General features: G+C 48.2%; 4 protein-coding genes across 26 annotated transcripts in view; 1 reads left to right on the top strand and 3 right to left on the bottom strand.

The window, feature by feature from the left end:
* Nucleotides 1–3,072, bottom strand: part of LOC122363522 (estradiol 17-beta-dehydrogenase 8-like) — a 14,015-nt gene extending 10,943 nt beyond the window's left edge. The window contains exon 1 of the mRNA XM_043332916.1: nt 3,043–3,072. The gene's annotated coding sequence lies outside the window, so the exon portion shown is untranslated. The remainder of the gene's footprint in view (nt 1–3,042) is intronic.
* Nucleotides 1–5,282, bottom strand: part of LOC122363523 (E3 SUMO-protein ligase NSE2-like) — a 6,055-nt gene extending 773 nt beyond the window's left edge. The window contains exons 1-2 of one of the 19 annotated variants that reach the window (XM_043332918.1): nt 5,143–5,158; nt 263–389 (exon numbers count right to left, since the gene is read on the bottom strand). Coding sequence is in view for 1 of the 19 variants with exons in the window: in XM_043332936.1 (XP_043188871.1) it covers nt 3,992–4,042 (51 nt within the window). In the remaining 18 variants the exon portion in view is untranslated. The other 18 variants (XM_043332932.1, XM_043332930.1, XM_043332931.1 and 15 more) reach the window with 18 other exon arrangements.
* LOC122363521 (ATPase family AAA domain-containing protein 3A homolog) lies at nt 2,772–18,416 on the top strand. Of its 5 annotated transcripts, none has more exons than XM_043332913.1 (12): nt 2,772–2,806; nt 7,327–7,589; nt 12,261–12,474; nt 13,427–13,521; nt 13,793–13,958; nt 14,290–14,598; nt 14,862–14,964; nt 15,247–15,370; nt 15,647–15,830; nt 16,220–16,327; nt 16,809–17,007; nt 17,811–18,416. In XM_043332913.1, the coding sequence occupies exons 2-12, from the start codon at nt 7,379–7,381 to the stop codon at nt 17,910–17,912; spliced, it is 1,815 nt and encodes a 604-aa protein (XP_043188848.1). In that variant the 5' UTR covers nt 2,772–2,806; nt 7,327–7,378; the 3' UTR covers nt 17,913–18,416. The 5 variants fall into 5 exon arrangements, with proteins under 5 accessions (XP_043188848.1, XP_043188846.1, XP_043188850.1 ...); XM_043332911.1 differs by lacking the exon at nt 2,772–2,806 and adding an exon at nt 3,971–4,421; XM_043332915.1 differs by lacking the exon at nt 2,772–2,806 and adding an exon at nt 4,419–4,487.
* On the bottom strand, nt 9,732–11,069 carry LOC122363524 (charged multivesicular body protein 1b-like). Its single transcript, XM_043332939.1, has one exon. It carries the CDS (start codon nt 10,917–10,919, stop codon nt 10,314–10,316), a length of 606 nt encoding a protein of 201 aa, XP_043188874.1. The 5' UTR covers nt 10,920–11,069; the 3' UTR covers nt 9,732–10,313.

Genomic DNA, 18,416 nt, shown 5'->3' with positions numbered 1-18,416 from the left:
TTATGTAAAAAGAGCAATGCAAGTTGAAAAAAAAGAATAAGTTCCTTTTTATTTTTCATAAATTTTATAAATTCTTGCTATTATTGAAATTAATTTCCTTACATTTGAACTTCGTCCTGTTAAATTTCACAACTGTCTATATTCAAATTTGTTTTCTTTTATTTTTTTTTTAGGACTGATTTTATGTTAGCTGATACGTCGGATGATCCCTGCCAATGGGAAACGAACTCACAATCCCCATGCCAAGTCTGAAATAAGGTACCTTGTACAAAGTAGATCATCCAGCTCTGCCAGTCGGCAGTCAATGCTCTTTCATCTTTAGAAAACACTGCATTCAACAGTGTGTACGTCTGACGTCTGTAGTGTAATAATTTGTGGCATCAATTACACTTGTTCAATTGTTACCGACGATTGTTACAAACACAATATGCTTACCGACGCAGACACAGCGTAGAGGACGCCCTGGTCGACGCTGTCGAGTGGATCTCGAAGAAGATCGACTCAGGTCACCTAGCATCGATAACATCCCTCGATCTCAGTAAGGCATTTGACAGCGTCGACCACGGCGTCCTTCTCAGTAAGATGGGATGGTACGGCATCTCGTCTGATTGGTTTGCCAGCTACCTGAGCGATCGAAGACAGATGGTTCGCGGCGGCACCACTGTGCTGCCAGTGACGTGTGGCGTCCCCCAGGGATCGATTATCGGGCCGATTCTTTTTTGTCTCACGGTTAACGAAATGCGAAATTTTCTTCCCCATGGACGGCTCATCAGTTACGCTGATGACACCCAACTGCTCGACAGTTCTTCAAGGGACAAAGTCAGCATGAGTTTGCTCAAGATTCGCCTCGAGGAATCCCTCAAGTCCATAGAAATGTGGCTGAGAGTAAATTCCCTAAAAATGAACCCCTCAAAAACGGTATTTTCACTTTTAGGCACACGGCAAGCCGTCAAGGAAAGTTCCTCCTTTTTCTTCGAAATGTCTGGTCACAAATTTACCCCATCAAAAAACATCAAAGTATTAGGTGTCATCATTGACCAATCCCTCACATGGGAGAGCCACGTGTCGCTGGTAGTTCGCCGGTGTACGGGTAGTCTCGTCTCGCTGTATCGGTTTAGACGTCACTTCACTACTGAAGCGCTCCTGGCCATCATCCAAGCCCACGTATTCAGCCATATCTTGTACTGTTTGCCAGTTTGGGCTAGTGCATGCAGCAGCCAGTTGAAGCGCATACAAAAACTGCTGCATTTCGCAGCCCGTGTGGTCACTGGCGCACGACGAGCCGAGCACGTGTCTCCCGTGCTTAGGTCTATTGGCTGGGTGAACTTTGAGGATATGATTTCGGAGCGTGACTGTATTCGTGTATATCGTGCGCTTCATGATTCGGACACCCCGATTGCGATGCGCCGGTTATTTACTCCGAGACGTGATACAGCCTCCCGTGACACCCGCCTCGCCCGGTCTGAGCAGTTTGACCTGCCTAGAGTGAGACTCGCCGCCACCCAACGTATTTTCTCGTACCGCGCCGCTACCTCTTGGAATTCACTGCCAAATATTGTGTTGCAGAGCTCGTCGATCGGGCAGTTCAAAAGCCGTCTGAGGATGATGCATAGAAGTGGTCAAAATTAATCAAATGAAAGTTCTGATTAGGTAGGAGTCTATATGTGTCATCATTGTTTTAATGTATTTATAGTTTTAAGTTCTCTTAACCTTTGTATGACTCAAACTTCTGAAAAAGCTGTGTTCGCACAGAAGAAGTTTGTGAAAATATACAAAACAATACAATACAATACAATTGTTCATAAGCTTCTGTACCTATAACTCAGCATTGGATTGTCACAGCCACAGTCCATTTTGCATAGGTACTGCAGCGAAATGACTGATCCTTATTTTCTACACTCCGCGGGTATCCTCTATGTGGACTGTGGAGGATCATAATGAGAAAATGACCATGCAAAATGTTGGTATAGACTGTTGTTTATGATAATAGACTTTTCAGCCAAGGCCATATAAGTTTTTTCGGCAGTGGCTGAGAAGCAGCCCTTTGAGAGACGTAGGTATGCGCTAGTAATGCCATAATAGCTAGCTGCTAGACACCCAGCTTTAATGTGTTATCATTAAAATAAAAAGAGGAATGTATAAGCACTCACCACAGAACCTATATTAGTGTTTAGGTATGTGTGAATAACCAGCCTTGAGACAACCGGCAAGGGAAGTGGGACGCCTGCTTTACGAATACCGTTATTACTAAGTGCCTAGGTTGAGGTATAGGTACCCATCTACCTTTGTTCTGCAGCCCCGATCTGCCCCAATCAAAATTAAAGGAACCCTACCACCTTCAAAAAAGTTAATGAATTGGCACGAAAGTGATGTCGCTCGGTTCAGAAAAAGCGAAAACGAATATCTGCCAAATTTCATCGAAAAATATTCACCGGTTTTCAAGATATTAGACTTTTACTTTTGTTTACTTTTTGGGATCTCCGCTGTTCCTAGCGACTTTATTTGAAAGTGCGGCATTTGTTGCGCGCAAAGCAGCATATACCACCGCGTGCTACCAAATGTTTTAGTAAAAGATTTAAAAATCGTTAGATCTCCGCTGACGTCACAAATTCTAAGGGGGCATACCAATGCACTAGCCCCTTAGAATCCTAAAACTGCAAGTTTGAAATTCCATATCTCCGAAATAAAGCATTTGTCGATGTTGTGAGTGCCCAAACCGGTATTTGCAGGCCATGGCCACCAATTTGGCTATCTCAACTCAAAACTAATGTTAAGGTGGGAGTGTCCCTTTAAGGCTATAGTTCCGGTAGGTATATATTTATCCTTATCATATATTAAGTGGGTAGCAAGATCCACACTTAACCAATCAGTAGGAAAGAATGTCTGTCAAAAAGTACCTAGCTTGAGCTACCTATGCAACGTAAACTGCACGGTATATGGGCCTGTTCCAGCGCCTCCAGAAACCTCCAGAAAGCTCCAGAAAGCTCTAGAATCCTCCAGAGAGCGTTCCAGCGCCTCCAGAAAGCTCCAGAAAGCTCTCACCAAAGCTCCAGAAACCTCCAGTAGCCTCCAGAGAGTTGAGAGGTCCAAATTTCTCTGGAGGCTCTGGTCTACAATTATGGTGCTCATGTGACAATCACGAATGTAAGCAAAGGACATTTGACTGATTATTTTACAACTTGAATGTAAAGAAAATTACATTGCTATAATTTTATTTATCTTTTTAACTAAAATTGAAAACAAATTTTGTGTTTCAAGAGAGAACAATCGTCATTCTTTTGGTATCTATGACGCCAATCTCCAGAAATCTCCAGATTGCGTTCCAGCGCCTCCAGTAAAACCTCTGGTAGAGCCTCCAGTCAAGAATTTCTTCTGGAGGCGCTGGAACAGGCCCATAGAGAACTGTAGCCAAAACTGGTAAACTGTAGCCCCTGTAGCCATATTGTAGGGTTTGTTCCCGTCGCTCCTCTAACCTCCTCCAAGCTCCTCTAACCTCCTCTCGTTTCAAAAAATCGTTCCCGTCGCTCCTCCAAGCTCCTCCAAGCTCATCTTGATTTCACATCTCACCACCACTATTTGCCTCCTCCCTCATCCCAAACGAAAGTTGGTTTTTTGGAGGAGGCTCTTGCGTAGACATATTTGGCGCACGTAATACAAATGTGAATTGTTTATAAATGAGATTTGAGGGAAGTGGAAATGATTTTAGTGATTGATGACGATAGGATATCTTTAAACAGTAATGTTTGATATTAATCTAAGGTTATTTTATTAGGAAGCGATTATTATCTCTTGATTTATGTTTGCGCGCCATAAATCGCCGACCGTTACAGCCCGCAAACAGCTGATTTCCTCGCGAAAATGTGCGAAAATGTTCCCGTGGCTCCTCTGAAACGGCTCTCCTCCAAGCTCATCCAACCTCATCCGAGATTTTTTGGGAGGAGCGACGGGAACAGACCCGTAGCCTCAGTGCTATGTTCAGCATGGTACTGACTTGACGTAATAGGTCACCTCCAATTGGTGGAGCGCGCGTACACCACGCCATCCACCAATTAAAGTCACGGTTGTTTGCAGAATTGGCCTTGAGAATAACAGGTGAACACGAAGCTGTGCGCTAGGTTTGTGACAGCCGCGGGTATTATGGAATTTCAAAATAGAGCATTTTTTGTTCACTTTTTGTTTCAATGATATACAGCGATTCTGTATTTCTGTCCTTATGAATTATTATGGGAAAAATCACACAATTTTTAAAGCAAATTTAGTAAAAGTGAAGAAATCTCATTCATTTTCACAGCAAATCTTTGATACTCTATTTTAACAATCTCTACTAGAGACAACTATGGCTCGCTTTAGACGATACTTCATGCTTTCTTCGAGTTGGCTTCGAGGAGCACCCGGCGCGTGTGTGGTGGTAAATGCCAAGGGTAGGTGTTGATTCGTTGTATTTATTGCCTGTACACCCAACCATGGTGTTTTGAACTGGAAAAACAGTTTAGTAGCTTGTGCTGAGACAAGCATAAATTAGGAGCTTTTTATGATGACCACCCTAGGCGAACCGCGAAGATATTCCATTTTCCAATCTGAAATGCTAAGTTCCCTCCTTTTACATCATTTAAAACTGAAGGAATTCACAAAAAATGAAAATGAGGAACATTTTTTAGTCAAAAAGTGAGACTTCACATTGGTATTTATGTACTTTTCGCAAGATACCTACTTTAACTTTTAAGACTTCCTGATTTCATTTCTTATACCTATTCCTTCTGCAAACCAGTTAAAAAGCACCAGTACGCCATTTGCCATTATGGCCAACTCCCACACCTCCAACCAGAACTGCATGACAAAAGACAGTGTGCAAGCTAGGTACCCCTAGTCTTGCCCAGCGTTGAATGGATAAAACAAGGTTCAGTGAATCAGAATGTGTAAGTTTATTACAGATGACTTAAAGCTGTAAGGAAAGTGATGTCAAAATACTCATAGCATGATAGTGAAGCAGTGTAGTCCCGAAGGCAACGCACAGAAATTACAAGCAATGTTAAATATTATAGGTTCAAATATTTATAGGTTCAGTGGTTTGGTAAGTATGTATCTAGCTTCAGGCCCCTGAAGCCTGATGCATAACCACTTCACTTAAAGGGACCCTCCCACCTTCAAAAAAGTTAATGAATTGGCATGAAATAGATGTCCCTTGGTTCAGAAAGAGCGAAAACGAATATCTACCAAATTTCACCGAAAAATATTCACTGGTTTTCAAGATATTAGGCTTTTACTTTTGTTTACTTTTTGGGATCTCCCCTGTTACTAGCGGCTTTATTTGGAAGCAATAATTTGGCAGCCTTAAAGTGCGGCAGACGTTGCGCGCAAAGCAGGGTATACCACCACGTGTTAACGATGGTTTTAGTCTAAGATTTAAAAATCGTTAGATCTCCGCTGACGTCACAAATTCTAAGGGGGCATTCCAATGCATTAGCCCCTTAGAATCCGAAAACTGCAAGTTTGAAATTCCATATCTTCGAATTAAAGCATTTTTCGATGTTGTGAGTGCCCAAACCGGTATTTGCAGGCCATGGCCACCAATTTGGCTATCTCAACTCAAAACTAATGTTAAGGTGGGAGTGTCCCTTTAAAAATATTTGACTTACCCACCATTGCTTGCAATCTATTCCTGAGAGTTTGACGAGCAAACTGCTGATGTTTGGACGCTGGCGAGGGTAAACTCGTCAAACATCAGCATGCAGCTCGTCACGGGGAGTCTAATGGTGGTCTTTGTTTTGCGCTACGACGTCTAGAATTGCTAAAAATTGAGTTTGAAAATTTGATGTCATCAATTTTGAACAGTTTTTTTGCTATAACTTGGCCAAAAAAAAGAGCTATCGATCTCAAATTTGGTATGTAGATAGAAGGCGGTAGGGACTATCACATATCTTCCGGTTTTTTCGAAATTCAAAAAACTTTTTGGATTTTTCGGCTATTATATTCAAAAGATCTATTTTTTATTTTTGGGGGTCAAGATCAAAAAATTTCAAATATCCGAGATAGCAGTTTTGTAGCCCTGTCAATTCTACACCTTTTATGTCGGAAACATTTTTCTGTATCTCTAAAGTTGTAGGCCTGACAGCTCTTCCCGCGAAACCATTTTTTGGGTCGAAAATGGCAGAAATGATGTCACTCTGACGTCATTAGCGGCCAACCTATCATAGCCTTTGGAAATTTTTGGTCACAATGTGCAATAGCTATTCACGGGAGGGTACTGAAAGTTTGGTGACGATCAGCGCAGCGGTTCTGGAGATATATCGAAAAAACTAAAGGGGGACAAAAAATGCCCCCCCCCCCCTACGGCCTGGAAGGTTATGGTGTTTTTATCGCGATGGTATCGGTTGAGTTGTTGAGCTGTAATATGACTGCAGTAGGCTAGGGCGCACACAAGGGAAGAGGGCACACGTGCCCGTGGGCAGCCCCCCCCCCCCCTCCATTCGAATTAGGGGCTATTAGAGGCGGCTGAAGCCGAAGGCCGCGGGTCATCAAATAGGCCCCTAACTAATCTTTAGACCGCCTGCAGATGAGTTGAAGTGGTGATTGAAAAGACCAGCGGGGCCATCTCGGACCCCAGCAGGCCCATTTGAGTCCAAGTAGGGCAACTTCTTTCGGCTGGGACCTGAGGGGTCCACTTTGCGGGTCGTGCCACCCATTCAAAAATCGTGTGTGCGGCGTGCGCGCCTGGCAATAGGATAGGCGAAAAGGTGTAAACATCTCAAGGTCATCTGAGGTCACCATATTCGAAAAAAGCGTGTAAAATCACTTTTTGGTATGCGAATGATGGCTGATTTCGTGTCGATCGGCGCTGTAGTTTTCGAGTTTCCGAGGTAGGATCGTTGCGAGGTTGGCTAAGGAATAGTTTTGTGGCTGGCTAATATGGCAGACATATGGTAGCACTTCTCATAGGCTCAAAATTGGTGTGAAGAATCAACTAAGTATTGAAATGCAGTACCCATTCCCAAAGCCCTCCTATTGTTGTTTTTACTGCAAAACTTCCACATCTGTGAGAAGTCGAGGGGTCCCATCCACCACTCATCGGCCTGCAAATTTGATGCCTTGCTTTGTTTGTGTTGTTAGAGCCATCGTCAGGGTTCGTGTAAATTCCATTCCAAGGCAAATGCAGCTCCGATGATCTCATGATAGTGATTTCAGAATCTTGACCTCGGACACCTCACTCTCATAGGCACCTCTTTCACCTCGGACACCTCTTTCACCTAGGCAGAAATAATCAGATAAGTAAAAGTTCATCATCCCGTTTTTCAGCTAACTGTCCTGACCTCGGACCTTTGCTTGCAGTGTAGCGCGCTGAGCGGACCCCATCTCGCCAGTGCCAGGCCCCGCAGCAGTCATGTCGTGGCTGTTTGGGATGAACAAGAAGCAGGAGGTGCCGATGTTCCCGTCGCCGCCGTCCGATGGCGGACAGGACGGCGGTGGTCAGGGCGGCCAGCCGGCCGAGCCCGCCGGCCGACCGCCGGCCTCCACCTCTATGGAGGCCTACCGGTTCGACTCGTCTGCCCTGGAGCGCGCCGCGCAGGCCGCCAAAGACCTCGAGAAGTCGGGTGAGTGCGGGACTGTGTCGAGACGCTGCAGGTACCTGAGAGAGTGACTTTTGCCAGCTGGCCTGACAGAGTTGCTGAAAGTTTGACTAGCCAAGTAGTCCCAAATGGTCACGGAGAGTTTGAGCGTCGATTGTGACGGATGACTTAAGTTTGTAGGAAGTTTTGAATAGAACTGAACTTGATTAAAGATGAAAATTTATTGAATGGTAAACATTTGGCTGCATGATGCTGCAACGGCGTTCCAGCTTTACCCCGGCCATGAGGGAAGGAGTTTAAACTCATCCCCCTGGCTTTTTCGCAAAGTGACCGCTGTTTTTGTCGTATCCTTTTGCTAAAACATTCGTCCGAAACAATCAACACGTCTTTTTAAAATTAGAGAGTTCACACTTCATCAGATGACTACGTCATGACCTTATCTCATGAATAAATGTAAACGTTCGCTTTAGCTACACAAACTGAAGAAAATAAGTCTAGCGATTGATATGAATAATAGGATGCATATATCTGAGATTCCCAATGTTGGTGAGTGGTGACCCAAAATCGAGGACAATTTTGTGACTTTTTCCTCAGAAATTTAGTGAGAATGTTTTAAATGGACGTGTTGACGAACCCACAGCCCAAACCGAGCAAAGCTTTTACGCAGTTTCTGACAGAAAAAAATCGTGTTTTCTTACGGGATCATTTGGAAGCCAGAGTACCGCATAGTCGGACGCAGTCCTTCCTATTCGCTGACTTGACGTTGACAGTATCTTGCCTTCGGCTGCTCCCACCAACTGCAAATAATCCCAGTCAGAAGTCTCCATATATCGAGCGCCGAAGTAACTATGCAAATAATCCCAGTCAGAAGTCTCCATATATCGAGCGCCGAAGTAACTACAGTCGACCCTTTGCCCTCACAAACAGGATTCAGACGCACTACCAAAGGCTCGAAAACATTGTTAATTTGGTTTTAAAACCGCATTGGAAAACCGCATTCCTGACCCATCGTGTAGTTTTGATAGGCATGTTCGAGGGATGAAATCATCTTTGGATGTGTTCATCTCAGCATTCATTTCAATCGACTGATATGCAGCATGACATTTTCCAATCAGATCGTGCCTTGACGAGAGAAAAGCAATACTGGTAAAAGCGATGTCATGCAATGTTTGAATGATCAAAAACTATTGTAGTTCCGAAGAAGAAAAAAAAACATTAAATTTAATTTTTTTTATAAATTTAGTCCGAACCTTTTGATAGGAAGGATTCACAAGGACAGAGCCACTGCTAAGCAAAGCTTGTTGCGGTGACCCCGCCCTCTACCCTCCGATCGCGCAATTCCAGTTCTATGGCAAAATTTAGAGTCCCAAAGTTTGCGCACATAGCCGCGGACGGCCGGTCCCCTCACTGACTTCGCCTGGCTACGGCCTGCCACCAACCGCAACCACGCCTGTCAGGAGGCCCATAAATGTCGAGCGCCCGTCGCGCTTCGAACCCGGACTGTTATAACCGGGAACGCGTGCTCTCACCACGCGGAGTCCAACGCTCTACCAACTGAGCTACGGGACCGGCTACGGGACATTGCGACTGTCTTTGCCCTGGAAGCCAAACCCTTCACGTAAGATCAAATCCATGGACCATACCTACCTTGTGAAAGGGAACTTTCGATAAGAACCATTGATTGCTATTCTAGTGAGTTTTTTATGGCCTTTGGTGACTCTGACCGGACCAAAAGATGACAGTGGTACTCACTGGACGACTTTTGACGACCTTTGAAACGTCGCTTTCCGCTCACCAGCCCGCGCAGGCACGTGGCCCAGTAATCAATTTCGATTATGTGTTTTCACCCCCCCCCCCCTCCCCCACGTTGACGTCCCCCGCTTTCCAGTTTGGTGACAGCAACAAGCAAAAGCTTTTATTTGCTTGAAATAGGCATGAAGTTCAGATATGAGAAGAAGGCTCTACATTGATAAAAGCATGTTTTCTGCATTGTAGATGTTGATTGTCAAGATATATTTGTGCATTGATTATCAATCAGCCATCAGTCCATTATGGCTTATCTTTGCTTGTTAAAGTGTTACAACGTCTAGAATTTCTGTTATCTACCTGTTTATCTCTAAATTTCATATGGATTTTCCACAAGTTTGAATAGTTTTAAAGACAATGTCATACTCATAACATGTATTTCATAATAGCTAGGCGATACAATTATCGATGTAATACATTTTGCAAACTCCTAGTTGCTATGCTATGATTTGAGTCATGTAGTGCAGTCACGCAAAGAAAAACTGAAATCCCCTAGGCTTTTTACAAGCACAGTGTCAAGTCCAAAGGCAAATTTTGTTCACAAGGAGCTAGTTCTGTCACATCTTCTTGGGTATTTTGTGGTGGATTTACATTTAGTACCTAAGCAGTTTTCTTGATTCAGGCGATGTCAGGGAACTCGCTGAACATAAATAAGAACCTGTGCATGATATACTTTGCTTGTCAGGCACACTTTGCAACACTTGTCTACACAACACATCCACAGCTGATGATCACGAACTGGAACACCATTTATCAATACCTTGTGTGCTTGCTTGCACTACATACCATCAAAAGTATTTGCAAGAGTAACACCCTGGAAAGCAACTTGCCACATTCTCACCCCTCTCCAGGAAGCAGTATCATTTGACAGCCTGCGGCATGTAAAATAATGCAACCAGTGTTTTAGGCTCTGATGCTGACACAAGCGCCATCATCACTAGCTTATGCCTGCCGAAGACGGGCCAGTCTCTGAGTGAGTTCATCTTGTTCAGCTGAAGCAGCTGTGGAGAGTCCGACAGAGCCTTGTTGACCTTGCGGGAGCTCCATATTGAGTTCCAGACCTGCCTCATCGGCCACTTGACTCATGAGGTTGTCAACATCATTTGTTGGCACATTTGTTGCCACAGTCTGTCCCATGGCAGAGTCCATGTAACTGCTCTGGACATCAAGATCCTCAAACTGATGCTCAAACTTGTCCATGAGTGCTGATATTTTCTCAAGGTTCATGGACCTCATGGCAGCATCCATTGATTTTACCACACCACCCATTGACTGGGTGACCTTGCGAGTTTGAACAGCAGTCTGAACCCTGCTGGCAACTGCATCGACCCGCGCAGACATTTTCAGATAGTTTAGTGCTTGGTTCTTTTGCCTGATAGCATTTTCAGCATGTATCCTGGCACCTTCCATGTTTCCTTTCTGTATGGCCTTCTTTAATTTTGCTTTCTCAGCCTTTTCTTCCTTCTCACACTTCTTGGAATTGCGCACCATTTCTTTGGCAGCGAACTTGAGGTTGAAAAGGTGTTTCTCCATTGAGGCTATTGACATTTTGACGTTCCTATGACGGCGAATTTATAATTAAAAGATTCAACAAACAACGGAGATTTGAGGAATTCCTCCTATACACGTATCACTTGTCACAAATCTATACAAAGCAGTATGCATACAAATGATTCACTCGACTTGTGTTTGCGACGAAGTGCGCCATGTTGGAAACACAGGATCGCATCCTGCAGCCATATGAAGGTTTTTATCCGGCATTTATTTTTCCTTCAGACAACCTGTAGAGAAGAATCCATCGAGCCGTCAATACCTAATAATAATCGGTACTCGCTTGGTATCCGCTTTAGGCGGGATAATTCCTGATATTAAATACTTTGCGTTGCTACGTCACAAAACAACCTAGCGATTATTTTATCCGTAATTCAGGATAAGAATCACTTCGAAGCAGGGCTGCGGAGTCGATGGATTTTCGGCGACTCCGACTCCGACTCCGACTCCGGCTTTCAAAAACCAGCTCCGACTCCGACTCCGACTCCGGGCAGAATTGTCGACTCCGACCGACTCCAACTCCCGACTCCGACTCCGCAGACCTAGCAGGGCTGCGGAGTCGACAGATTTTCGGTGACTCCGACTCCGACTCCGGCTCGAGTTTCTAAAATCGACTCCGACTCCGACTCCGACTCAAGTCACAACTGTCGAGTCCGACCGACTCCGACTCCGACTCCGCAGCCCTGCTTCGAAGTTCGAACCTCACTTGTTTATGCATTGCTGCTGTGCAGTTTTATATAGAGTATGCATTTCCTTTAATAAATGTAACATTTTCCATGCAGGGAGGGGCAAATGTCCCAAACGCCCTCCCCTTTGGATCCGCCAGTACCCCTACTGGCTACCCCTCCAATCTCCATCGTCTGATGCGGGCTTGGTATCGCGTCAAATTCGATCCCCGGCGGTCACAGTAGTGACTAAAAGTCTAGGTAAGGTTCCACAATAGGTGGATTGATGCAAAACAATTTCCGTATAGGTCAGGCACTTGAAATGCAGCGGGTAGCGTCATGCTCTTAGTTCTCTTGGCCGGCACACGACCAAGATAGGAACTTTGAGATCCACAGGACAACGGACGCGGCCCCGTCTAACATTTATCAGTCATGGATGTCTTCAGCTGGTCAGGCACATGGCCGCTGACACTTGATTACTGACGTATTCTGCCCAGCCGACTCACGGCCACCGACGTATTCTGTCCATCCGACTCACGGCCGGTGACACATGCTTACTGACGTATTCTGCCTATTCTGGCTATCTCACGGCCGGTGGCGTTTTCTGTCCATCCAACATTCGGTCTGGGTCTTGTCTGCCCTTCTGACACCCGTCCTTGCCGTCCCTCCACAGCTAACGCGCACGAGATCCTGGCGGTGACGAAGCAGCAGGAACAGACGCGCCAGCTGGAGCAGCAGTCGCGCATCAAGGAGTACGAGGCGCACATCGAGCAGGCCAAGGTGGAGCAGATGCGCGCGCAGGGTGAAGAGCGCCGCAAACTGCTGGCGGAGGAGACCAAGCAGCATCAGCAGCGCGCCCAGTACCAGGACCAGCTGGCCAGAAAACGGTCAGTCATTACTCATTGCACCCTTCCCCTAACGGTTAGTGACCCCTCCCCCACTAGCAGCGCGGCCAGTATCAGGACCAGCTGGCCAAGAGACGGTCAGTGGCACCCCTCCCTGCCCTCTACAGTCTGTAACACCCCCTACCGTTAGCGCGCACAGTACCAGCTGGTCAAGAAACGGTTAGTGAACAGCGAATCAGCAGCGCCGCTGTGTAGTGTTGGTGATGACTAGCTCTCAGATAGACGTAACAGGTTCAGACAGGGAGGGAGGCAGACAGGGACATGGACATAGACAGGATGGAGGCAGACAGGAACATAGGCATGGACATAGACAGAGAGGGATCAGATAGGGACATAGACAGACAGGGAGGAAGGCTCCGTCTGGTCCCTGTCCCTCAGCTGCTGGCTTTGTGCCTTACCTTTTGTGAATGTTGGGTCCAAAAACGGTAGAACACAGTGGTCTTGTACTGACACCTCGCGGCCCCGAAACCAGCACTCCAATGCTCGCCCGTCTCCGCCGCCGGCCGCCCGGGACCCCTGACCCGCGACCCCAGGTCATGACCTCGCAGACGCGTACTCAGGCCGCGAGCCGAGGCGGTGCGGCGGGAAACTGCGCTATGTGTAGTGCCCGACTCACATGGCCACTGCCTAAGGATGCAGCCTGATGTGAGCTACCTGTAAGCCATGTGCCAGCTTCGGTGAGCCATGAGCCATAGCCATATGAGCCGTCATGTGACTCCACCTACAATGCTCGTTATCAGGTGGAATTATTTTGTGTGCGTAGAGCTACCTTACGTCATAACGGACTAGAGCACGACCAAAACTTCAGTGTGTAAGCAATATATACAATCATATAATTTTACCCGCTGCTGTTTCGTCCCGATGTCGGTTCAATATCCCGACCCTTTCACCTCCCCTGGGCCTGACCATACCGTTCCTCCACCTTGCCCGACAGCTCGGAGGACCAGCTCCTGCAGCAGCACCGTATGAACGAGGAGAATCTCCGCAAACAGGAGGAATCCGTCGCCAAACAGGAGGCACTACGAAAATGTGAGTGGTTATAACAAATCGCGTATGGTGTGCGTTTTGACATGACTCCTCCGAAGCTAGTGAATAATTTGTGAGTTTTCTGCCGTTGACTGAATTATCACATCTTTGGGCACCAAATAAAATAATGGAGGTAAAGTGCAGGTATTAATTAGTAACATCCGAAAGCTCCAATTTCATGAAGCGCAGTGTAAGATAAGAAATATGTCAAATGGAGCCATTTGGCGACCAAAGTGCACCATTTCCGGCCATTGACGTCATACCCGGCCCTCAGCTACTCTGGAGTACGAGATGGAGCTGCGGCACAAATCGGACATGAAGAAAATCGAGGCTGAGATGACGGCACGTGCCAAGATGGATCGCGAAAACCAGGATCTCACGCTGGAGCAGATTCGCGTCAAAGCCGCCGAGAAACGTGACACCGTCCTCAACTCCATCAAGTGCGTATGGTGGTTGTGTCATTGTTTGATTGGGGTGCCTTTGATGACTTTCATCAACATTATGTAGCGTAGATCATTCGATGATTTGTTCTCTGCAATTGTTGCTTTATTCAATTGGCAACATGTTAGGGCCTTTGCAGCTGCAGTTTTCAGTGTGGTTCATTGGAATTTCGAACTCTGCAGTTTAGCAGCTGAAGTCGGCCTGCGATGTATTATGTAATGTCAATGGCATTGCAAATCTTGGAAACATAGCTAGACCATTCTGTTTAGGGCCGCTGATTGCCACGTGTCACCTCCCTGACCCCAAGTGACCCCCCCCCCCCGTCGACAGGACGGCCGGCGCGGTGCTCGGTGAGGGCATGTCCGCCTTTCTCAGCGACTGGGACAAGGTAGCGGCGGCCGCCGGCGGCGTCTCCTTGCTCGCACTCGGAGTGTACACAGCGCGCGGCGGCGTCTCCGTCACAGCGCGCTATATCGAGAACCGGCTCGGCAAGCCGTCCCTGGTGCGGGAGACGTCCCGGTTCTCGCTGTTTGACGCGCTGCGCCACCCGTGGGCGACTGTGCGCAGCCGGCTGCAGAAGTCCGAGGCGGACGCGCTGTCCGGGGTGGTCCTCGAGCCGGGACTGGAGGCCAGGCTCAGGTAAGGGAAGGCTTAGACGAGGGAAGTCACCTTTGAGGTTTCGAGTCAGATTTACTTGTTATGATTACCTGCTTACCATTGGTTGTTGGTTGTCTTGGTTTATTGAGATCATTGCCTGGTGTAACAAGGAATAATTTTATGGTTTCATTGCGGGTAGTTTTGGGAGCAGGAATTGCTACCAGTGGGTCACCGGCCTTTGCTCAGATATCTTGCGCCGGTGTCAATGCTTTGTCAACCCAGATAATAGACGTTTCTGACTGCAGGGATATCGCCATTACCACAAAGAACACCAAGCGGAATAAGGGCATGTACCGGAATCTTCTCTTCCACGGCCCTCCCGGCACGGGCAAGACACTGTTCGCCAAGGCAAGTGCACATGATCTGTCCCATTAACGTTCAAATTACTCATTAAACCCATCCACTTCAGCACGCTTCAGTCTGAATGTCTGGAGCTTCGCTATCTTTTGACAGCGACTCGTCACTAGATAGTTGCCATTACTCATACACAGTATTGCAAATGTGCATATTTACAAGCTCACATATAGAAACGGCTACGATCACCTTGATCTGACGAGACGTTACACCAACCCATTGTTTCAATAACCCTGACCTCTAGCCGTCTAACCATCTGACTTCTGATGTCGGCAGAAACTGGCCAAGGCGTCCGGTATGGATTATGCCATCCTGACCGGCGGCGACGTGGCACCCATGGGTCGGGACGGCGTCACCGCTATCCACAAGGTGTTCGACTGGGCCAACACGTCGCGAAAAGGTGCGTTAGTGAAACCAGACGAAGGACAGTCGAAACTCTGTGAGCAGAAAGGAATGTGTTTGGGTGGGGAGCAGGTATGGCTTGTGTGAATTGACAAGATGACAGGCGACAGCTGGTAAATGCGGTTATACATATTATACGCGTCATTTGTACGGATTTAAGCTGATAATGACTAGAGTGACTGTAGAGTGTAGCTGGCTTCTTTAGACACCTGGGACTGCTCTATTCTGTGCCCAACAATGTCTGATCGATGCCCCTCTCTCGTGCCCGTCTCAGGTCTCATCATGTTCGTGGACGAGGCGGACGCGTTCCTGCGGAAGCGCAGCTCAGAGCACATCTCGGAGGACCTGCGCGCCTCCCTGAACGCCTTCCTGTACCGGACGGGCGAACAGTCGGACCGGCTGATGCTCGTGCTCGCCTCCAACACACCCGAACAGTTCGACTGGGCCATCAACGATCGGTGAGGGGCGGACGGAGAACGCAGGGTGACCAGCGACTGACGCGTGGGTGAGATTAGAGACACTGGGACGTCATTAAGGACAAGGTGGGGTGGACGACAGCTGGGTCAGAGAGATTCACGGCAGGCTAGAATGGCGGTTCCATATTCGGGGCTATCTCGTCTCGAAGAGGTCGACAGGATGGCTGGGTACTGGGCAGTGTCTGTGAGTGTGACACGCATAATTATGTGTATTGAGCGGCTGTCGCGCCCCTCTGACTGCAATGTTGCGTTGTGAGTAGATGGCGCCCCAAGTAACCAGACACCCAGCAAGCCTTTCCCTGACTGAGTTGCGACAGGCTGCTGTCTACGTACCGTTTATCACAGCTGACTATTGCCTTTGTTTTCCCCAGTCTGGACGAAATGGTGGAGTTTGCTCTGCCGGGCCTTCAGGAGCGGGAGCGGCTGGCCCGCCTCTACTTCCAGAAGTTCGTCCTCGAGCCGGCCACACAGGGCGCCAAGTGAGTTTCGGGAGAGTGCTGGGGGATGTAGTGAAAAGGAGAGAGGCGGCAGTCTCGCACTAAAGGCTGAAACAGACTCTTTCCGCAGTCAGGAAATCGCATGCGAGAGCCTATTCAAATACATTATAATTCTTCTCGCATCAATCGCATCCGGGAGGTGCGTGCGATTGATGCGAGCGTGTTTCCATGTCTTTGAATAGGCTCTCGCACGCGATTTCCTGACTGCGGAAAGAGTCTGTTTCAGGCATAAGGCTCTGCATTGCACGAGGATTGCTCAGTTGATCATACGGTTCCACTTCCATGGTGTATGAGAGCGCCATCTATGTCTAGCTGCCCTTTAGTAGGTCCCCTGCAGCGTGCACCCTGGCTGGCCCGTGTCCCCACACAAGACGCGTCCAAAGATGGAATTCTGACTTATGATCCCTGTTACTTGCCCCGCGGTCCCCTCACTCCTTTCTAACCCATGACGCGTTGTCGACAGGCGGCTGAAGGTGGACAAGTTCGACTACGGCAACGTGGCGTCGCGGATAGCGCTGATGACCGCCGGCCTGTCGGGTCGAGAGATCGCCAAACTGGGCGTGGCCTGGCAGGCGGCCGCCTACGCCAGCGAAGACGGCGTGCTCACCGAGAAAATGGTCATGGACAGAGTCGAGGACGCCATCCGCCAGAACAGGAAAAAGGTAAAACATGGCAGAATCATGAGGTTGGATGCGGGGATGGTGTCTGAATATGGTTCTGATAAGGCTTCTTTCGGCGTGCGTCACATGATCAATTTCACTCGCCATCGTTTGAAGGGATCTTAGGGCGCCTTCCATTCAGTTCACTATTTTTCTTTCTTTTTTATTCATTTGTTTATTTGTCGAAATGCTAGTCGTTGAATTACTTGCGTCGTTTTATGTACGTTTCGATGCTGTGAACACTCAGCCCTTTGACTAATCCGCGAATCAGCCTTATACCATTGACTGATCAATGGGGAAAATGCGCTATCCGTATCGGCAAGCCCTCTCGGGGCCGGCCTCCGGGGCCTGCCGCTCCGGTCCCGTGCCGGCGCCGCTGTCCCGTCACGCGATGGCCGGAAACACCGACCGGCAGTGGCCGTAATGAAATCTGCCGGCCCATTGATCTAGGTGATCGGGCCAGACGTGGTCTGAGAGGCTGATCAGGCCAGACCAGTGGTCCTAGAGACTGATCAGGCTTGTCCTAGCGGTCCCAGCCGCTGCTCGGGATATCATGAGTGTGATGGTCGGTGTGGGAATCCAGTTCGGATGATCTGGTGTTGAGGAATGATTGAATGCTCCTCTGTCGCTGTTTGTTGTGGCCTCTTGCAGGATGGCCTATTAGTGTTTGTTACGTGAGGTATACGTAATGACACTACATCTCTATTCCACCAACTCTGTCATGTGACAACCGATGACACTACCCCTCTATGGTGAGCTATGAAAGTAAAACCTGCCATTACAACCCTGCGCCTCTTTCCCTGCAGATGGAGTGGCTCAGTGAAGAGGAGCGGCGAGAGGGCAAGTCGGGCGTCCACTCCGACTCGACAGCGACACCTCAATCGTCGCCCGCGCCGGCATCGGTCTGATGTGGAGTCGAGCCGGGGCGGTATCGGCCTCCACACCGACCGCCGCTCCCCGGCACCTAGCAGCCAGTGACGCGGCCGACGTTCAGCGCCGCCCCAGCGCCGCGTCAGCATCATCATCGGAAGTCGAGACAGTCCAGGTGGTCAGCCAGAGAGTTTATAGTGTTATTGTGATCGCCACTGCACGTATGAGAGTGACCTGTTTTGATATGTGAGCCCGGCGCCGGGCCGGGCGGTGTATTTGGTATGGTGTGGCGGCCGGGTGGCCGGTGCGCCGTCTCGCGGGCTGCTGACTGCCCTGCCTCTCCTGGTACGCCTCCGTGGGGCAGCGTACCGGCCGCCGCCCGCCGTCCGTCTGCGATAGTGATTGGGATCGTGACGAGCTGTATGTTGTACAGGAGTTATTGTGGTGCAACTTGTGTACTGTGCTACTGTCATTGTATGTTGAAGCGAACTAGCCGCGTTGAAAGCGGTCATCGTGATACAGCAATACATAACCAAGTCGGA

This window comes from Amphibalanus amphitrite, unplaced genomic scaffold, assembly GCF_019059575.1.
Source record: "Amphibalanus amphitrite isolate SeventyFive unplaced genomic scaffold, NRLGWU_Aamphi_draft 000625F_arrow, whole genome shotgun sequence".
Classification (NCBI taxonomy): domain Eukaryota; kingdom Metazoa; phylum Arthropoda; class Thecostraca; order Balanomorpha; family Balanidae; genus Amphibalanus; species Amphibalanus amphitrite.
This window is presented reverse-complemented; position numbering and strand designations above follow the sequence as displayed.

Excerpts from the sequence above, each read along its gene's own strand:
- LOC122363521 (XM_043332913.1), top strand. The coding sequence starts at position 7,379 with ATGTCGTGGCTGTTTGGGATGAACAAGAAGCAGGAGGTGCCGATGTTC. Across the intron at positions 12,475-13,426 it reads GACCAGCTGGCCAGAAAACG|CTCGGAGGACCAGCTCCTGC; the intron begins GTCAGTCATTAC and ends CTTGCCCGACAG. Across the intron at positions 13,522-13,792 it reads ACAGGAGGCACTACGAAAAT|CTACTCTGGAGTACGAGATG; the intron begins GTGAGTGGTTAT and ends CCCGGCCCTCAG.
- LOC122363524 (XM_043332939.1), bottom strand. The coding sequence starts at position 10,919 with ATGTCAATAGCCTCAATGGAGAAACACCTTTTCAACCTCAAGTTCGCT.